The sequence below is a fragment of the Balearica regulorum genome, chromosome 3 (genome assembly GCF_011004875.1).
Source record: "Balearica regulorum gibbericeps isolate bBalReg1 chromosome 3, bBalReg1.pri, whole genome shotgun sequence".
NCBI classification, from domain to species: domain Eukaryota; kingdom Metazoa; phylum Chordata; class Aves; order Gruiformes; family Gruidae; genus Balearica; species Balearica regulorum.
Genome location: NC_046186.1, coordinates 37060843 through 37077044, shown reverse-complemented (window position 1 = coordinate 37077044; position 16202 = coordinate 37060843). Strand labels below are relative to the sequence as shown.

The window sequence follows — 16202 nt, the reverse complement described above, 5'->3', positions numbered from 1 at the left end:
TAAAGCAAAGCCAATCATAAATGGCTTATTCCTCTGGTTTCATTTCAGGTTAATTATCTGCTGTCAAAGTAAAAGAAACTATTGCATTAACACATCCCATAGCCATGGGGTAATTAAATTCACAAGTCATTGTGACAGAAGGATGAATTTAATTGGCAACCACTAGTAACATTTCTATACTTAAGTTACAGTAGGTTTTCTTTACTACACTTCTTTGACAATATCTTTATTATTGAAGTATTACTGTTTTATTATCTTTAATAAGTATACAGTGGTCACTAAACATTTTTGGGTAGGCAGCACAACCCTGCTACCTAGTACCAGGGCCACCTTCCCTACACACAATAGGAAAGAAGTGACATAAGTCAAGGTGAACTTTGTGGACTACTGGCCTAAAAGTACTGAGGGCCTATTGTTCTAGATATTAGACTATTCTAGACTATAAGTTATGCTCTAGAGAACTGGAAGAGCAAGAACAAGAAACAACTCAAAGTTTAGTAAGTAAACAAAAAAGGAAAAAAGAGTGATGCAAAGGCAATCATTCATCACCTCCTACCAGCAGACCAACGCCCAGCCAGTCTCCAAGCAACTGCTACTGTGGAAAGACTATCCTCCAGTTTTTTATTGCTGAACGTGATGCCTTATGGCATGGAATATCCCTTTGGCCAGTTCGGGTCAGCTGTCCCAGCTGTGTCCCATTTGGGCAGAAGAACAGCCAGGCAAGAGACAGAAAGCTTTGACACTGTGCAAGCACTGTGTTCAGCAACAGCTAAAACATTAGTGTGTTATCAACACTGTTGTAGTCTCAAATTTAAAACACAGTATCATACAAGCTGCTAAGAAAATTAACCCCACCCAAGCCAGATCCAGTACACCAAGGAACAGGATAAACATGGAATGTTTGCTCCCAGTGCAACTATCCCTAGCAGGGACAGACCTGGGAACCAGAATTTTAAAAAGACATTATTGCTCTCATATCAAAATGGCTTGCCTAAAACACTGCTGTATGGCACTGTGTGGCAAATTACCATTCTATTTTGAATAATAACAAACATACCCCCAAGCTGACTGGAACATGGCATCTATGATACTGTCAAAAAAGCCAGTCCATGCTATTTATGAAGCACAGAAGATATCAACCATCTCTACTGTCCCAGTATGAATGTTCAGCAATGAAACAGGAAACATAAGAATCAAAATCCAATTGCTAGCTACTTAAGAACCTGAGTGACAGAGGGGAAAGTTTAATTGAACCAAATTGTACGTTTACAGTGTATTTTGGTTTAATGAAAGAAATATCCCACACAAAGAATCTACAGTTGCTTTTTGGAAGGAGCCAGAATTTCTTTCACAAGAAAGCTGAAAGTATCTAAAGGGAAATTACCACCCAAATTTGAGCATCATTTTTCAATGCAGCAAGAGCCTTACTCATACCTCCCATTGTAAGGTCTAAGCTTAAATCACAAAACAGAAATTGCTGCCAATTTTCATGTTGTTCAAAAGTTATTCCTGAAAAGGAAAAAACTGAGAACTGTGTGCATATTTTCATTAAAAATGAACACACATTCTTGTTAAATTTCAATCAAAAGAGAAGAAATCCAGATTCTTCTTTTTCCAATTTAATACCTATCAGTTTCCTTGCAAATTATGCAACAGAGCACAAGCTTAGAACAACACAAAACAGCAGCAGCAAACAAGTTTTTCTACTCACCTTGTGAGAGTTCAAACTGTGCAAAAGCCACATGCACAAAAGCAAATTTCTTGCAGTTCAGTCTGGCCAGATGAAACTGGTCCCGTGCCTCCTCTGGATCTTGAAGACTGTAAAGACAGCATATCAATAGCTACACAAGGTGAAAAGCCTGAGTAACGAGGATGAAGTTCTGTGTGCTGGGTCATGACTTCAGGTAATTCTGGAAAAGCAATCCATCTATAACTGAAGTTTTTCCTTTGAGCCATTAGTGAAGTACAAGTAAGCAAAGAGTTTTAAAAAGCTAATAAATGAAAGCATCAAGCTGACCCTTTCCAAAAACCCAGAGTGTGCTTAAGCCCAAAGAGAAAGATTAAGTACTCATTCTTTAACACTGCTTACATTTATACAATAGCTACTTCTATCAAGGGTTCTACAGAAACATGGACTCCTTGCAAAATGTAGGAAATTCATTCAATTTTCCCCATACTCCTAAGCAACACAGTCTTAACAGTTGAATTTGGTAACACAAAGTGGATTTAAGTCCATTTACTGCCATTGCTGCTTTCAGTATGTCTGCAAACACGGTATACTTGAAAAAATAGAGATTGTGCCACAAAGTCCAGACAAAATATTTCACATTTAATAGTTTCTTTATTTTTACTAAATTTTAATCCTAGTTTTATGTTTAGCCATAGATTGCTAAGGAGGACAACTGAGATGCTTGCACACAGTACACCAGAGGATCTACAGCTTAAGTAAATGCTTGTCAAGATAAAAGAGGCCCAGATCTATACTGCTATGAAATAAGTTAGCATTACATTTCAATGGACTCCCTCCCCCTTTTTAATACTAAAACAAATAGTTCTTTTAACACTTTTACTGGCAAAATCCACAATCAAGAAATAAACAAATTTCTTCCAAAATTCCACCCTGGTTCAACAGGTAAGCAAAGGTAGGACTTAGAACTGGGGATGGTGAAAAGTTGATGACAATGGCTTAAAAAAATAAGTAGAGAAAAATACAACATGGAAAGCGAAAGAGAACATATTTCCACTACAATTCTGTGGAATTAGAATGAGAAAAGCATCTATCATAGTTCAGGCATGTTACTGGACTCCAGTAACTTTAATAAACTCAGCTCTGATCATCCAAAGCAATAGGACAGGCACAGAATAACCCAGATGCAGTCAGAGCCTGCAGCAAATTAGGCTGTAACATGTGAATTGCATTCACTTTCAAAAAGCATATTAAAATCTAAGTTCCTGTAGAAAGCAGCAATGACTTGGATAGCAATCTGCATAACAAGACCTAACATTAGCAACAGGCATCAAGTGCCACACGCTTGGTGGCACTGTGCTACAGCCAGAAGCGTTACATGAAAGCAGGCCTGGCACGGTTAATATGCAATACAGATTCAGATGCAGCTGGCAATTCACCTTTCTCTGTTTCAGAGTACATTCAAGGGTTCTTCACACAACCTCAGTATCATAATAGGTCAAAAGGTTTTGGCACAGTCAGGTTCCAGCTAGAGAAGGTACCAAGACAGGTCCAGTACCAAGAATGGAATAATGCAGCTTTTATCAGATGATAACAGGGTTGATGCCAACAGACACTAAAATCAGCCTTTGTCACTGCTTCTGAAATTTGTGATGCTGTGACTTGCTTTTCCTGTTAGGTGGAACATTTGGGAGAACAGCAAACAGAACTCTACTGAAGAGAACCTTTCCTCTTCCAAAGGCAGTATCATCAGACCACCTATGTATCGAAGTGTTACTTTACTTGCAATAGTGAAAAAAATAAATTAGAACCACTCTGGGAAGTCACAAGAGGATTTTCTTGAACAGAAGCTAAAACTGAACAGAGACAAAATAGATAGTACTAGACAAACTGACAGCCAGGAACAGAGTAAGGTAAGTCTGAAACACCAGGGAAATCTCAAACACCAAGAAAATTGCAAGCAATAAATGAACATGCCAAACAAAAGATCCAAATAACCAGTCACTGATAAACTTAACATTCATCTCCAAAAACTACAGACAAGCAGAATTGTTGTTGGGTTTTAGATCTGATCAGTCCAAAACTTCATGTTGTAGTGAGGTTACAGATGTAGTTCATAGATGTAGTCTCATAAATAATTGACTTTATATTATATGCCACAATGCATGAGAAAGTATTAGCTTATAAATTAAGAACTAGCTAATCTCTGAAAGTAATTTTCAGATAAGGGACCACTTCAGGAGACACAGCAAAATTCCATTGGGATTGACACTATGTCAAGTTTTGGTGGGTACATTTAAGAGGGGTTTGGGAGTGAGCTGTTCCTCTTTATTTTTAAAAATAATTTTCATTAGCAAGTCAGGAAACATGACTTAAGGCATTTACCAATTAAAATTATTAAGTAGAACACAAAAAGAGCAGATCTGAACTACCTAGTGAGCCAGTATATTTTAGTATAGCTAGAGAGAGTGCATTTTAATAGTGAAACAAGACAGACTATTCTCCCAAGAAGGTCCCTAAAGGGTGTAGCAGTGAAGCAATTGAAGACATTTCAACGGGACACCGCAACTAAAGCGGTCAACGTTAATGCATTCTAGCATTAACAGGCTACTGACAGCATCTTCAGTTTTGCTTTCTGCAAGACAATGCACAGAATACTTGAACACAGTTCTAGTACCCATTTAAGTATCCACCTTTAAAACTATGTTTTAAAGATCAAGTGGAAAGAGGTTCAAGAGTTTTGAAGTGATTAGGGAGGTAGGAAACAATCTTTCTGAACATAAACTCCTACTGTACATAATGAGATAACAGATGTGACTTGACAGTAGCATCCAATCACCATTCTGAAAAAGAAATTCCAGAAAGTATGATCGGGAAACCTGGTGTTACACAATTTCTGTTCTGAGGAAAAGCAACTAAGCTTTGAACAAAAATGCCATCTCTCAGTATCTTTAGAGACAAGAGGTCTTTCTGGAAGATATGCTCCACTCCACAAAAACACTTTACCTTTCCAAAATACTAAGGATTCACTGCAGGTCACTATTCACTCCTGCTTGTTTCTCAACAGTAGATTCAACAGATTACTTTCCATTGTATGCTTTGTGTTTACTGAAAGCATGAAGAGCCATGCAAGTGACAGTACAAAGAAGTCGACCATATCGTACTGCAAGATCAAGCCACCTACCAAAAAGCCAAATAGGAGGACATACAAGAAACACAAAAAGACTAGCTATATTCACTGGAAGACCATGCTAATTGTTAAGGATTGCTGTGATATTAAAATGCAACTCTTCAAAATATTTGCTGTCACAGTATTTCACGTGACAAAAGAACTCCTTATGAAAAAAGTCAAAATATAACCATGTCCCAAACTGTGTCTGAACCACCACACTGTTCAAATTTGGATTGAATAAAGCAATAAATGGCCACAAGCAAAACTAGTTTCATGAGTACAGAAGCAGAGAATGATGTTCTGAGACATTACTATTTAACATAGCTGGGATGCACTTTTCCTAGCAAGGGAAAAAGCAGACTAGACAAGGATAGACCACTATGGTTTGATTAGATGGATTAGATAATAGCAAATTGTCTACCTCACAGCCAAATCAGTTCTAGAAGTCCACAGGGAAATTAATTCTAACTTACAACTTACAGTTTAATACACAGATTATAGTTACTCAAAGTTATAACAGGTTTCATCCATGCAGCCTCTTTTGAGCTGAACAAGTCTCATGCTACTTCCCCATGCACATTACACATAGATCCCAGAAAAAAGTGCGTTAACATCTCTAAATCAAATAGCTCTGAACAATCATTTTTATTAGCCTATACGAAAAATGCGAGTACTGTGGAGACAACAGATAAGCTGACTAGCCAAAGCTGCTCAGAGTTTCAAGGAGTCAGCATCAAAACATCCCTACTCAAAATGATAATTCATTACAGAAACTACTAATGAGAACAAACAATTTTTATCAAATTCAGAATTCTGAAGGATGAATTCTTATATCAAAAATTGAAAGTTTATACTTACGCTTTCAACTCAGCAAATCTCACAAGGATGCGAGCATAGCTCTCATCTTGACTATGCTTTTCTGCAGGTAATGCAGTCACTGCTTGACTGTAACGACCAATTAGTCTGTTCAATAGGCTAACATCCATCTGAGGAATACCCTTTTTCTCTAGTCTAAGCAAAAAACACAGCCAATCTTCTGGATTATTTGTTGTCATCATTATTTGATTAACAGTTCCAGAGTTATCTGACAGAAAAACAAAGGAGATTGATTAAAACTGCAGCAAACATGAACAGAAGAAAATACTTTTTATAAGCTTTCATTTAAGACAACTAGTGATTTATTTTTTTTTTAAACAGAAGATTAGAGCAACCCAGTTAACTAAAGAAACAAGGAGAGATTAAATTTATTTTGTGGTCAATATTGAAGAAATGCTAAACCTTAAATCCTTTCAGTTAACCTAAACTAAGAGTGAAAGAGACATTAAGATCAGTTGTGTAAGTGACAACAGAGTAACAAAAACACATACCTGTTATATCAGCTGAGATTTTAGTACAGTTAAGTTCATCTGTGATATTTTCTTCATTTCTGTATTTGTTTTTCAAGTCTCTAACTCTATTCATGATTGAAGCAATTTGTGGCAATCCTCTTTCACTTAGGTCCTCCTCCTCCATCTGCAGACACAAGGTTAAAAAACAGTGAAGTTATTGAATAATCCTGTTGTAGCAAACCTTAATTAGAATTGCCATGGGAAAGCCTCTCATGCATATTTTGCAGATTGAGACTCAACCACATTATGTAACATAAATACTCTATTAAGCCTTTGTCAGTGTAGTTATACAAGTAAACTCCTTAGCAGAAGCCAATGCAGATGAGCAAAAGGACTTAACTGATCTGCTCAAATAATAGTCCATGCTTTACAGTAGCCCTTTTCAATAAGGTATATCCAGTGTTTGAATAAAATGGAGGGTGGGATATGTTGCCTGAATAGCTATGAGTAATGTATTCAATCACATCCTGAATCCATAGGTTAGGATGGCTAAGAGGCAGTCCTCTTCCTAGCCATTACACTCCTGCCACTTCTCTTGAATAAAGAGCAATGGAACAAGCATTTGTCAAACTTCATGGTGATCTGGCTTAGGGACAAATGCCAACAGAAAACTGCATAAAAAAGGGGGAGAGCTTTAATCTTTTTGCTTAATGTTTCTCCTGCTCTCTAAACTGTGTCACCATATGGACAAGAGAAAAGAAAGGCAGGAAGGAAAGACTTTCATTTGATAACACTTGTAAGGCTGTGTTAGATTACCTTAGATGTGTCACCCCACACATACACCTCCCTTAAACATTTCTCAGATGGAAAGAAAACTTGGTAATATGAATTTGAACTTTTAACAATATTAATCTTTTCCATCACAGGTATAACTTACAGTAGAAATCATAAGTTTCAAGACATGAGATACTTACAACCCATCTTTTACAATTACTTCTTCTCTCTAATGGGCATGATATTTTTATTTAATACATGTATAGTTGGACAGTAAGATGTGCTCTGAAAAATATCAGATTATCCTTCTCTAAAGCAGCACTTAAGTGTGGTGCACTTATACCACTGAGATACTAAATCAAACATTTTGAAATAGTTCTTTGTCCTAGTTCTCATTAAGTTTTGCAGCAGCAAAATTTTACTGCCTAGATGTCTATCCAACAGGATTCATTCTAAGAGATTACACAAACCACTGAATGTAGATGCATCAGTAAGGAATATGTAACAAGTTGCTACACTACATTGCTTGTAATGAATAATATTCAACTTTTGTATTAATTCCTGACTGGAATGTCTGCTTTATTAAGGAATACAATCTAACACTGAAACTAAAAACTGATGGAGGAGAGAGGACTAGCCAGGAGACGCTATTCAGAAGATGAAGAAAGCTCACACATGAAATGCCAAAGATGTATCTGCAGAGTTTCCCAGCCTACATGCAGGCTGAGAGAACCCTAAAGCAAATTTGTGTCAGCTACTAAGAATTATCTCCACATAACTGGAGTAATGTTCCTGATATTTACTTTTGTAAACCTCAAATTAAGACACAACTATGTATGTTCAACATTTCGATAGTCTCTCTGTTCAGGAAGGGCAAATGCTTGTGCACATGTCCAAAGCATAAGCCATATTATTTTTTCAAAGGATATGATAGCATGACTGATATGGGTAGCAGCTTACTAACAAAAAAGATAGTTTTCTTTACTCAAAGGTATGCTATACAAACCTGTTTCTGTATGCCCACATTTGACTCCAACACCTTGCAAATTCATTCACTGTAATTCAATCTGGAAACTAAATTATAAAGCTTCACTGCAACTACTACTGTGTTAGAGAAGCATGAACAAAATTGGCTAGAAGTAGGCAAAGTCACAGATGAATATCTAATCACAGATAAATCTCTGCTCTCCTGGTTAGCAGTGAAGACAGGGGAAAATAATTGAAAATTACAACTGCTTTTACATATAAACCAAACCAAACAATGGATAATTCTGGATAAGGCTGTGATGAGACAGGGATGAACTATGCATATCTGCCTAAAAGGAGTTCAGGAGAAATAAGCAAAGTCAGTAAGAAAACATATACCTTAGAAGACACACTGCATCTACAGCATTATTTTGCACAGTTTGTGACAATAAGAGGACCTAGAGATTATTATTGATAGAGGTGTAATCAAATGGAACAAAGTAAGTTCATCCACCTCTAATTCCATATCTGAAACAAACTTGGCATCACTTTCAGAAAGCCTCATAATTAATTTTTAGAGCCCTAGTTGTCACAAGTTTGCACTTCTTTAAAAGCAGCAGACTCTCAGCTTTCCCCAAGCAGATACCATAAACCAGAAAGATTTTCATGTTTACAGAGTTTGCTTATACAGCAGCAGTAGGCATATTTCATGTTCTTCCTGTATTAGAAATGGCCCACCAAGAATATTAAGCCTGCTCTCGTCTTCTATATAGAAGTGTTGTTTTAGTAGGTTCAACACAAAGGGGGTTTTTGTGTTAACTCCAAGATGTAGCCTGGCAAAAACACCATGTGCATTACTACTATCAAAATGTTTTAGCATCACTAACAGCTCTGAGTCTGGTGAGATATTCAACACATGACTTAATATCTTTGCAGAAAAGCAAAGAAAGCACTAAGTTCTGAAAGTGGTTCCTTCCTTCATTTACAAAATGAAGTATTTTCAGTGGTCTAAGAAAAGTAGAAGTAGGCATCCCCCCAAATAGGGCTATAAGCAAGACCTATACAGGAAAAAGCCATGAAAGCTAGAGACAGCATGCTAAGTCAGTGCTATCTGAAAAAACAATTTGTTTCACTGAGTTGAGACCAAATAAAAAGAATTCCCCCTTCATTTTTCTTAAAAAAAAAAAAAGTAGTACATTGAATAAATTCAAATTTCAGTGCTCATTAGGAACTTCCTTTAATACCTGTGTCTCCCTAAAGTGCATAGGGGAAAAAAAAATCTTAAGCTATTCTGAGACTCACTCTGTAAACTGTCCCATCTTTTGGGGATTATGTTGCTAAAAATTATGTAGGCAATAACTGTAGCAAAGGCTGTTCATGTACCATTCCAAATATGATACTTATTTACTTCATAGGGGAAAAATATTTGTCTCTTCATAAGATTTTGGTACATATTGCAGTTTTGCCTTTGATAAATACAGTAGAAAAGGCTACAGGAATTCAATACTCCAGATCTCTTCTTTATGGGTGAGAATATCCTTGAAGATCTGTCCTTGAACTGTACCTATTTCCTCAAAGTACAGATGAAATCAGCTTCTCCAAAACTTGAAGCACAAGATCAAAAGAAATTTACCTTAAGTTTAATAACACCACGATCTCTCATTACAACTCTAACAGCTAACAATTCCCAGATGGATATTTTTTTAAACACAGTATTTATATTTTCTTTGCCAACGTAAAAGGTTCATTATTCTTTTTACAGTCACAGCTTGCTAAATGCAGTAGACAAAAACCCCCCACACATTTTCTGCATAAATGTGATCTTAACTCTCATCAGTACATGCCAAACTTACGTTTCTGGTGTGCCACTAACTGTTCAAGGTTCACCGCGTACTATATGGAGAAAACCTCTCCTGAAGAAAGGATATGCCTTATCAAAAAAATAACAAGGATGAGGGTCAAACTATCTTCAGATGATCCCAAGAATCCAGCAAGAAATGTAGCTCTGCATCCTGAAGAAGTTCCTGTGTATCAAAATTGGAATGGTTAGACATTGAAAACTAAATATATATCCGTATACCCTATAAGCTTGCCTCATGTCCAATGCATCCCAGAAATACAGTTTTCATTAAATCAATAAAACTATTCCTAGTTAATAATAAAACAGTACAAAATAGTTCAAAGATTTATTTTGGACTAAGGGCAAGCACTTCCAAATGTGTCAGCTTGTTATGACATTTACAGATAAAAATACACCATAAAAAGACCATCAATCACCTGTGTATTGTCACAATTTGCAACTAATCTTTCTAGTCATGTCACAGTTCAATCATAAACAAGTATTCAGAGTCTCATGTTGGCTTAGTCTGCTGCATGATTACTTTTAAAGAAAGCATTTGCCATTTATTTCTGTGTAACCTTTTAACTGCAATGGCTACATGGCAGCACATTTGAGATCTCAAAAAGCCATCCAGGAGAGGTAAGAAACAGAAGCAAAAAAGAGGGAGAACATGTGTGCAGAGATCAAGAAGATACAGAAAAACCTTTAAAAAAGCATAATAAAATAACTTCAACCCCTCATACAGACCCACTAAATAAGGAGCCAAGGGACAGAGGGTAAAAGAGCAGTCTATGTTGTAAATGGATGAAGTGGCAGTACTGGTTATACATAGGATTCATGTGTAATACACCCAACAATATTTATGGATACTAAAGAGTAACAATAACATCCAGTGTTGATATACTGGATTTGCTGTGTTACATTAGTTACATTACTCCATTCAGTTTCTGAATGGAGCCAGATGCAGTTTTTCCTCAAATGTAAACTTTGAGAAAGTACAAAAATACTTTTTAATTATTGAACAAAAAGGTACTTTCTTCCTATCCCTAAAATATTGCATCTTTCTATCTAAGGAGAAGTGAAGAGCAGAAAAAAATTAAGCAAGTGCCCAAAAGCTTGCCTGGCTTTTCTCCAAGTGAATTGATCAGCCTAGTAAAATACATTTATGTTATCCTATTACCTATATTTTCCTTTTACCCCCAGACCATTGTAGCTACAACTATTATGTTAAATATTTGTTTAGCTCTGTTCCTACGGTCTGATTAAAGAATCTGCTAGTGTCAAAAGAAGTGTTGAAAACTTAAGTCCTCTACTCTCAGTAGAAGAGCTAAAAATGTTACCTCTAAATCAGGAACTTCACCCATGCACCATTTCTGGTGCCTTCCTTTCCTATGCAGGGAGATCAAACACAAACATGAGGGGAAAGCTAACTGTAGCCTTCATTTTCTACAGTATTTGCATTATTCTGCTGATGTATTCAGTTCATTATTTAATAATTCTCACCATTTAAGCAAAGATGCACATGCTTGCTGGTAGTATAGCAGATGCTGTCAGGAAGTAGAACTATCTCCAAATATAGTTCCATCAACACTGCCAAAAGACCCTTACTGCACATCACATCTATTACACAGACATTCAAGTGTTTAAACGTTCCTACCTTTGAGATCTTAGCTTGGTTCAAGGAAAGTAAGAATGGAAACACATGCTAAGAACACAAAAACATCTTCAGAAACACATGGCATTATCTGTCAGTCATCCAGCCATCAATTATTGTTCTGTAGGTATTATGGCAGAAACTAGTCTTTTTTACTCCTTTGAAGAAACAGATACCAGCTTTCATGGAATCATAGAATCATTTAAGTTGGAAAAAAACCTTTAAGATCACCAAGTCCAACTGTAAGCTTAACACTGCCATGTTCATCACTAAGCCATGACACACAAGTTTCTTAAAAAGCTACGGGAAAGCAAATCTGCTTGCTAAACGATACAAGCTTTTAGGTTAAAGTCTAAAGAGCAAATTGCAATGGTAAGAACATGAAAAATCCTGTGACTTTTCCTTGCATCCAGACAAATGTTAAAAAAATGCTGTTAGTAGAAACCATCAAGCCAAGTTGTCTGAATTCAGGTTTTGGTGATGGCTTATGGAACAAGTGGCAAAACCCTCCAAATAATCTCTAACTTCAGTTCCCTTCATGTCCCATATGATGCCCTGATTACAAGACTGGGTTAAAAGCTTATTAATTAGCTATCCAACTAGGCAGACTTGTTAACTCACTTCTAACCCATTCCCTAGTGCAGCCACTAGTAGAAGTCTCTCCTTTACTCATACACTATTCCCCAAAATACATAGAAATGTGGTGTTTTCAAAGCCTCTATCCAGGCTTTAGAAAAAGGCTATATATGCACATAACCTTTGTTTGGTTTTGTTTACAAGTCCTAAAGCCTAAATCGGGATTTTCAAGGAAAACAAAAGCCCCCAATATTTTAAAAAAAAATAATAAACAGTTAGCAACATTAACTATGAATATAAATTGGAAAAATAGAAGTTCTAGCATTAACTACAAAAAGGTACTCAAAGATACAAAATAAGGCTAATCAGAAAGACGCTCAACAGCAGGGAAGCAGGTGAACTACTGTAGCATAAACAAACTGGAGGCTGTATGGCATGTAAAAGTTACCAAGAGACAGCAGAGAACAGAGCAGCACACAAAACCACTGAGACACAGTTTTAACATCTGAAGGCTTAAGAATATAGCCAAGTAGTAATAAGGAGCATAAGCAAGAGTAGTTTTAATTTAGAGTATAATTTCAGGAATAGCTACTGCTTTACCACCTGTACTAGCCAGAGCTGGATGGACACACATTCCCAAGTCTTTCTCTTTTTCCCTCTCCTTGCCCACATGCACCTTCCTGGTTCCAAAACAATGAGTAAATTAGTGCCAAGCACAGGTCTGTGTTGTGGCTATTCCTATAAAGTGCTACTCCTCAACCTGAGGATAACTTGCACGATGGATTGATATCCTCACCCAATTACATCTTATCACATGCTGCCAAGTCTGCTGCCAGCTGCATTATCCAGAATTTCTTTTTCCTTTGATTTCATAATATATCAAGCGTAAACTAAAAAAAAAAAAACACCAAACCAAAAAACCACCCCACACCACTCTGGAAATCCCTCATCAAATTCAGGTTAAAACCCAAAATCACAGAAGAGGAAGGCAGTGACAAAAGGCGGTGAGGAAGATGAGGGGAGAGAGAAACACACCGGGTTTCCTCACCCCCAGGGGCGGCAGTCCAGCGGGGCCGCAGGCCCCGTTCTCCGCCGAGGCCGCCCCATACAGTGCCGTTTCCCGGGCCGCGGGGCAGCGCTGGCCTCCCGGCCGCGGCGGGGAGCGGAGGGCGGGGCCGGCGGGAAGCGAACCCCGCGGGCACCGCCGCCGCCACACTCAGCCCGGGCTCCAGCACCGCTCAGAAACTTCCCCGTCAGAGGCGCACGCCACTCCGCCCTTCCCGGCCCCGCGGCGCGACCCGGCCACACTCACCCACACCGCCGGCTTCTGCTTCAGGGCCGGGACGAGGCTCCGGCCAGAGAAGCGCATCCGCGCCGCTCCCAGTTTGAATATCAGTGACGCCTAAAGAGCCCGCTTCTTATTGGCCAGAACGGCTCACGGGGGGGAGGAAGCGAGTGCTGATTGGTCGGAGGAGAGAAAAACAGCGGAGTCCGCCTGCCTATTGGAGGAGAGCGGTGGCGCTATCCATAACAGTCATGGCTCCTCCCTCCCCCCAGCCCCTCGTGTGGGCCTCCGATGCCCGCGCCGTGGAGGGCGGGCGGTGGGGCCGTTAGCCGCCCCAGCCGCTGAGGGGCGGGGGGACTCCTGCTCGGCCCGGTAACCCCTGCCCCTGCAGGCGGGAGGAGTCGGTCGCCCGCGCTGCTCCGCAGGGAGAAGACAGCGCCTTGCTGTCCGGGCTGGAGTGACGGGAGCGCGGGAAGGGCTTCCCTCAGCGATGGTGGCGGGTTTTTCCCCTCGCCGCAGGCCTCTCTTCCCTGACGGACTTTGGGGGGCGGGGAGGCTCCCGCCCGAGCGCTGGTCAGGGGCGGTCGAAGTAGGTTCGTCGCCGCCCCGGCCTCTGGCGTGGCTCCAGTCGTTATTCCCGATTCCCACGGAGAGGGAAAGGGAAGTGTGAGCTGCCCCGGTTCATTTCTTGATTACAAAGTGTAGAGCACAGAAACGAGATAATACAGACTTACTTAAAATATATCTGAAAAATATTTTCCTCTTTAAGTGATAATTGGCTATTTATTTTTTTTTTTTTGAAGCTTCATTTAGCTGTAACAGCTGTGGGACTGTGTGTCCTGACCAGCTCCTTAAGATTATGTCTTTCCTCTACCTTTTTCTCAAACGGATTCTTCATAAGCTGATCCCGTATCTGCAGTACGCCTAAGGCCGCTAAAAGCAGCTGTTTCTCTGAGCTGTCCCCTTCTTCTTGGAGTTGGATTATAGTAATGCAAATGCACTAAGTAGAACAGTTCAGCCTCTCTCAGTTTACATTCTGGCTGCACGTATTAGTGTTCTTTATAGCAGGTATGGTTCTTCTATTTTCAAGATTGTTAACACTGTAAAAACCAGTGAGATGTATATATATGCCTTATTCATTTGATAAGTTATTAATCATTAGCTTTCCATAGATGCCATACATGATATCTTAATAATATCATGCCTAAAGTGGCCTATCATTGAAATTTATCTTACTCATCTTTATTCATCTAGAGTTTAAGTATCTTGTCTAATCTAGTGATACAAGCTCACTTTACAGTCAAGGAAAAGAGGCATTTCAAGAGAAAAATTCAGTCCAAACACATATTTTAGAATGTAGTGGATCATCCCATGGAGGCAGGTTTCATTTTTCTCTCTACAAAGTACAGAGCAATTCTAACTTTTAGGTAACTTTTAGGATAGAGATAATTTTTTTTTCTATATTGCCTTAACTCCTTGCATGTACACATTTGTGGTGATTTTGATGATTTTTTGTGTGTTGGAGTTCTTGTGTTCCACTAGAAGCCAGATCTAGTGAAAAATTAAAGATGCAGCACAAGTTGCATGAGTCTGCTCTGCATCTGTCTTCACTTGAGTTACATAGTCATAGGTTATTTTATTAGGAGGAGTTTTGATTGGGTCAAAGGAGATGAGAGTTGGATTGTTGTAGTGAGTGAATAATGCTGTAAAAAATCATTCGATTTCTGTAGCTGTGACAAAAACATGTAGAATCCTGGCAAAACCAAAATGAATGGGAGAAAGAAGACAGGGTAGACCTCTGAAAAAAAGCAGCAAAGAGAGGAAAGGGTCAGAGATAGAAAGGCTGTAATACCCTTAGAAAAAATGAAGGAACCTCCATTTAGTATTATTCAACAAAATACATGTGTGGCGTTTGGATTGTTGGTAGAACCATCATTGGTTCACTTATGCTTGCTATTCATTATAAGGTCACAGATCTATAGGGAATTTAAGAAGTATACCAATTGAAGTCTCCACCTAAAGGTGATTCCACTTTGAATGACTAAAGTGAAAAAAACAAGGACAAAATTGGATGACAAACAAAAGGAAAGAGGTCAGTCTTTTGCAATGAGTTACCATCAGAAGAATCCTGTTTATTATTTTAAAAACCTGATGATATGGTAAGATTTTGTGCAGTTTGGATGATGGTATTGCAAATCCGAGTGTAGCAAAGGAACAGGTGAGTCATGAAGGATTTTTTGAGTGTTGATAAAATGTTTATATAACACAGTGCTGTTTTCTGTAAATGTATATAAGAGAAAGGCCTTCCTCCTCTAGTTGAAAATTTGGCAGCTACTAGCCCGTCCTCTCGAGTTGGCATTTGGGGTTTAATGTCTCTGATACAAAGGGCTGGTGTAAAAGAAAAGAGATGGTAGCTCATTGGTTACCACCAATGGCATTCAGCATAGCTGATTCAGTGGAAAGTGCATTTCGAGAAAGCTCTGTGGAGTATTTCATGGACACTGTTTACTGAGAGTATCTGGACTGTATCTGAACAGTAATGCTGATGCATTACTATAAACTACAGATATCCAAAAGAAAAAGCAAACAAACGTTCTAGATGGCAGTCACCTCAACAACTGAGAAGTTGTTCTGATAATAATAAATGGGTAATTAACAAACGATCAAGATTTTCAGCAGCAAGAATAATCACTAGATGTCTAGTGTTCACACTCCTTCTAGGTGTTATGTTTCCATGACATACTACTTGTTTGTTGCCACTGACTACTTTGAGACTTTATATGTATTTTTTCCGTCATTTTTTAATGAAGAAAATAATAGAGAAGGATAGTTATTTGTATCAGTGGATCTCATCCCATGGCGTTTCTTCATTTACGGATCTGATGCATGCTTTGTGACCCGACATAGAAAATCAACTTTT

General features: G+C 38.6%; 1 protein-coding gene across 1 annotated transcript in view; it reads right to left on the bottom strand.

Annotated features, from left to right (window-relative positions):
* Positions 1–13458, bottom strand: part of TTK (TTK protein kinase) — a 38228-nt gene extending 24770 nt beyond the window's left edge. Inside the window, exons 1-5 of the mRNA XM_075747566.1 lie at positions 13316–13458; positions 9801–9951; positions 6227–6371; positions 5718–5943; positions 1712–1818 (exon numbers count right to left, since the gene is read on the bottom strand). Of these exons, the coding sequence (XP_075603681.1) occupies positions 1712–1818; positions 5718–5943; positions 6227–6371 (478 nt within the window). The 5' untranslated portion in view covers positions 9801–9951; positions 13316–13458. The remainder of the gene's footprint in view (positions 1–1711; positions 1819–5717; positions 5944–6226; positions 6372–9800; positions 9952–13315) is intronic.
* Positions 13459–16202: the final 2744 nt, after the last annotated feature.